The 5000-nt window shown below is 51.2% G+C and overlaps 1 protein-coding gene across 1 annotated transcript in view; it reads right to left on the reverse strand.

Annotated features, from left to right (window-relative positions):
- Positions 1-5000, reverse strand: part of DNAH2 (dynein axonemal heavy chain 2) — a gene marked incomplete at its 3' end in the record, with an annotated part of 158236 nt that overhangs the window by 61502 nt on the left and 91734 nt on the right. Inside the window, exons 27-30 of the mRNA XM_075584607.1 lie at positions 4970-5000; positions 3866-3948; positions 3516-3696; positions 2020-2158 (exon numbers count right to left, since the gene is read on the reverse strand). The exon at positions 4970-5000 is cut by the window's right edge and continues 126 nt beyond it. Coding sequence (XP_075440722.1) covers positions 2020-2158; positions 3516-3696; positions 3866-3948; positions 4970-5000 — 434 coding nt within the window. The remainder of the gene's footprint in view (positions 1-2019; positions 2159-3515; positions 3697-3865; positions 3949-4969) is intronic.

Raw genomic sequence — 5000 nt, forward strand, 5'->3', positions numbered from 1 at the left:
TTTGTTGGCCTCTTTGTTGCATTACATATACATATTTTATAGAATAGTGTTCCGTGTAACGTCTTGTTCCATTGTTTTGCCTTGAGCTTCATAAATTGTAGCTCTATGGTCATGATATTTCCTAACCGACCTGCTGAAAATGAGAAACAGAAAGCACAGTTTGTACTTTAACAGTTTACATTTTTCTTTTTGGCTAATTTTAACCCTTTCCTTTCTAGTCCCCACACATGGTCGACCAGGCTCTCTGGCAAAAGGTCACACTTCAATTAAAGTATTTTCATGTTCATTTATGATTAAACTCAATCATTATTTGTCTTGTTACAAATGTGTCCATATTTATGCTTATATAAAAGAAAAGTGTCTTACCTGATGATGTTTGTCCTCACAGAAGTTGCTTCTTAGGACATGAGATGCCTTCATTTTTCTGTGAACCCTAGTGTTTAAAGGTTTAAGATGTTGGATTTCTATAGCCTATCCTATATTCATAAACTTACATTTCGGTTGATAGGCAAAAAAATTGGTGGTGCACAGTGAAAAAACGTTGGTTACAGTTTTGTTAATGTGATCAGTGCTGCGATGTGCCATCTCTGACTGACAGGTTTAATTACGCAGGGTTCCTCTTACCTGTCAACAACGAATCCATGTAACTGCCAAATAATTATCTGCCTATTACTTTTGCCCACTTTGGTAATTTAAAAAAAATAAGCGATATCATTGGCTAGTGAGCCATACATATGACATCTTTTGCATGGAGTACAGTGCTGAACTTGTACATTATTGTGCCATAAAATAAGTATAAAAGATATTTTAATATTGTTCCATAGAACTAAAATAAGTTAAAGGTACCTAAGTTCTGTTATGATTCCTTGGAGGAAATATTGCAGTTTTGGGTCTCTAATCTAAAAATTTGTATGCATTATAATGTTTCAATTAGTGAACGTTGTCAGAACTTGCACACACACAAAAGATTGTACATGTTCTGTGACTCTGAGTTTAGCTCCCTTCTGTCCGTGTCACTGTGTCACCCTGCAGGGGGAGGGACAGTCTCATAGCTCCCTTCTGTCTGTGTCACTGTGTCACCCTGCGGGGGGAGGGACAGGCTCATAGCTCCCTTCTGTCTGTGTCACTGTGTCACCCTGCGGGGGGAGGGACAGTCTCATAGCTCCCTTCTGTTTGTGTCACTGTGTCACCCTGCGGGGGAGGGACAGACTCATAGCTCCCTTCTGTCTGTGTCACTGTGTCACCCTGCGGGGGGAGGGACAGTCTCATAGCTCCCTTCTGTCTGTGTCACCCTGCGGGGGGAGGGACAGACTCATAGCTCCCTTCTGTCTGTGTCACTGTGTCACCCTGCGGGGAGAGGGACAGACTCATAGCTCCCTTCTGTCTGTGTCACCCTGCGGGGGGAGGGACAGACTCATAGCTCCCTTCTGTCTGTGTCACTGTGTCACCCTGCGGGGGGAGGGACAGACTCATAGCTCCCTTCTGTCTGTGTCACTGTGTCACCCTGCGGGGGGAGGGACAGACTCATAGCTCCCTTCTGTCTGTGTCACTGTGTCACCCTGCGGGGGGAGGGACATTCTCATAGCTCCCTTCTGTCTGTGTCACTGTGTCACCCTGCGGGGGGAGGGACAGACTCATAGCTCCCTTCTGTCTGTGTCACTGATCACCCTGCGGGGGCAGGGACAGGCTCATAGCTCCCTTCTGTCTGTGTCACTGTGTCACCCTGCGGGGGGAGGGACAGACTCATAGCTCCCTCCTGTCTGTGTCACCCTGCGGGGGGAGGGACAGTCTCATAGCTCCCTTCTGTCTGTGTCACTGTGTCCCCCTGCGGGGGGGAGGGACAGACTCATAGCTCCCTTCTGTCTGGGTCACTGTGTCACCCTGCGGGGGGAGGGACAGGCTCATAGCTCCCTTCTGTCTGTATCACTGTGTCACCCTGCGGGGGGAGGGACAGACTCATAGCTCCCTTCTGTCTGTGTCACTGTCACCCTGCGGGGGGAGGGACAGACTCCTTCACACCTGGGTAATGAGTCCCACGCAGGGCGTTGTTATCCTTGCCCAATCTTTGCATGATAGTTTTCCAGTTGATGTTAATGTTGTCGAACTCGGCGGATTCCTGGGGCAGCTGTTTCCTGATGTCCTCCCCCAGGAAAATGTTCTGGTCGGGAGAGAAGAAGCAGATGCATATCGCTGCTACACACCCGTAGGCCACTATCCAGTACACGGGGCTGTACCAGGAGACAGCCTGTAAGTGGGCTGTACCAGGAGACAGCCTGTAAGTGGGCTGTACTAGGAGACGGCCTGTAAGTGGGCTGTACCAGGAGACAGCCTGTAAGTGGGCTGTACCAGGAGACGGCCTGTAAGTGGGCTGTACCAGGAGACGGCCTGTAAGTGGGCTGTACCAGGAGACGGCCTGTAAGTGGGCTGTACCAGGAGACGGCCTGTAAGTGGGCTGTACCAGGAGACGGCCTGTAAGTGGGCTGTACCAGGAGACGGCCTGTTAGTGGGCTGTACCAGGAGACGGCCTGTAAGTGGGCTGTACCAGGAGACGGCCTGTAAGTGGGCTGTACCAGGAGACGGCCTGTAAGTGGGCTGTACCAGGAGACGGCCTGTAAGTGGGCTGTACCAGGAGACGGCCTGTTAGTGGGCTGTACCAGGAGACGGCCTGTAAGTGGGCTGTACCAAGAGACAGCCTGTAAGTGGGCTGTACCAGGAGACGGCCTGTAAGTGGGCTGTACCAGGAGACGGCCTGTAAGTGGGCTGTACCAGGAGACGGCCTGTAAGTGGGCTGTACCAGGAGACGGCCTGTAAGTGGGCTGTACCAGGAGACGGCCTGTAAGTGGGCTGTACCAGGAGACGGCCTGTAAGTGGGCTGTACCAGGAGACGGCCTGTAAGTGGGCTGTACCAAGAGACAGCCTGTAAGTGGGCTGTACCAGGAGACGGCCTGTAAGTGGGCTGTACCAGGAGACGGCCTGTAAGTGGGCTGTACCAGGAGACGGCCTGTAAGTGGGCTGTACCAGGAGACGGCCTGTAAGTGGGCTGTACCAGGAGACGGCCTGTAAGTGGGCTGTACCAGGAGACGGCTTGTAAGTGGGCTGTACCAGGAGACGGCCTGTAAGTGGGCTGTACCAGGAGACGGCCTGTAAGTGGGCTGTACCAGGAGACGGCCTGTAAGTGGGCTGTTAGTTGTCTTCTTATCACACCCTTAAGTAGGTCTGGCTAAAATCTTCGTATGGCCCATGTTTCAGCCATTGTCATTCTCCTCGACTCATACACAGAAGTAGCGCCCGTTATTGCTACCGGGTTAAGGGGTCATCCTAGGAGCAATGTGTACTAATAGCAGTGACATGGTTAAGGGGTCAGTGTCTCCTGGGGGCAAAGTGTACTAATGGCAGTGACATGGTTAAGGGGTCAGTCCCTCCTAGGGGCAAAGTGTACTAATGGCAGTGACAGGGTTAAGGGCTCAGTCCTTATTGGTAATGTCAGGCAGTGCGTGAGACCTCCTGGGACCCACCTCTAGGTACAGCCACTGCCTCTGAACCGTCAGGATCATCTCGATGACCTCTAGGATGAGGGACAGGCCTCGTTCCCACCTGTCCACGTCACGCTCGAAGGCCTTCACGAAGGGGGATGCCTTCATGGTACAGAGGCTAACCTGGTTGTCTTCCAAGGCCTGGAAGACCTCGTCCGTGCCTCTGTTAGGGGGAAAGGGGAGAAATACAAGCTCAACGGTTCATGGAAGGGTGGGAGAGGCTCCTCGCGCAATATGCAGGAGAGACCTGCGACGCTATACACCTCAAGCGCTAGAAGCAGTTACACTCTTGTTGGTCCATTAAAAGGTGTCACATAAAACGTGGGTCTCACCTCATCCGGTGGTGTCCCTTATCCTTGTATGGGATGACGTCCAGGGGCATCACCTCCCAGATTTTTGAAATGTTCTCCAGGGCCTGGGTATGGGGAGATGACACATAATTGGTGCCACTTCATCTCAAGTCTAGGGTCCAACCTGGAGGTCACGTCTCACACAGAACAGTAGGAAGGGCCACCATGGAAAACCACGAGGAAAGACGCGAGCGCCTCAATATGGGCATGATGAGGGATATAAACTTTCTGGATAACTAGAGTATAGGGGTTCTATTCTATAGGGGGTCAGGTTACTGCTTGGTGGTGCCCCTACGTGTTCAATGGACGGTACTTCTGATTCATGAGGTTGTCCACCAATGAGAGGTTTTCCACCAACCCAACAAGAAGCAAGATGGAAGACGGGAGGAGGGAGTAATGGAGGCACCTCTTTGATGGGTCATCTTTTTATACAAGGTTCCTCAACACTGATAACTGATACAGAGCCCAGGAATGAGACGCTCACACAAGGAGGTAAGATGGAAGTAAAAATGGAGGAGAATGTGCTACAGAGTGAGGGTACTGCCTCGCGATAGCCCAACATGTTCAGCGGACAGGCCCTCCTATTAGCCAAGGTTGGCAGTGGTAAGTATTGGGCGGTTCAAGAATGAATCGCTATGTCAAAGAGTAAAATGGAAGTAATGAAAAGGAGGGTGCGAAGTAAGATGGAGGACAGCCATGCTATACTCAGACCTATTCAATGGATGGACCACCTTATTAGCCAATGTTGGTGACCAACCGTACGCTACTCAAGAATGAGATGCTGTATCAAGGAGTAAAAAGAGTGGCTGTGATGGAGGTGGTGTGTGTTTGGAGCAGGGGGGTGAAATGGAGGGTGTGATGGAGGAGGAGCATGTGATCGGGAAGAAGCATATGGTGGAGGAGGAGCGTGTGATGGAGAAGACCGAGTGTGTGATAGGAGATGGAGTTTATGATGGAGGAGGAGCGCGTGATGGAGAAGACCGAGAGTGTGATAGGAGATGGAGTTTATGATGGAGGAGGAGAGTGTGATTGACGATGAGGGAGTGATGATGGAGGGGGGGGGGAATGTCCCCGAACTTCCCTTACCTCTTCGATGGACAGCTCCTTTGTGGCCGCG

This window comes from Ascaphus truei, unplaced genomic scaffold, assembly GCF_040206685.1.
Source record: "Ascaphus truei isolate aAscTru1 unplaced genomic scaffold, aAscTru1.hap1 HAP1_SCAFFOLD_673, whole genome shotgun sequence".
Classification (NCBI taxonomy): Eukaryota; Metazoa; Chordata; class Amphibia; order Anura; family Ascaphidae; genus Ascaphus; species Ascaphus truei.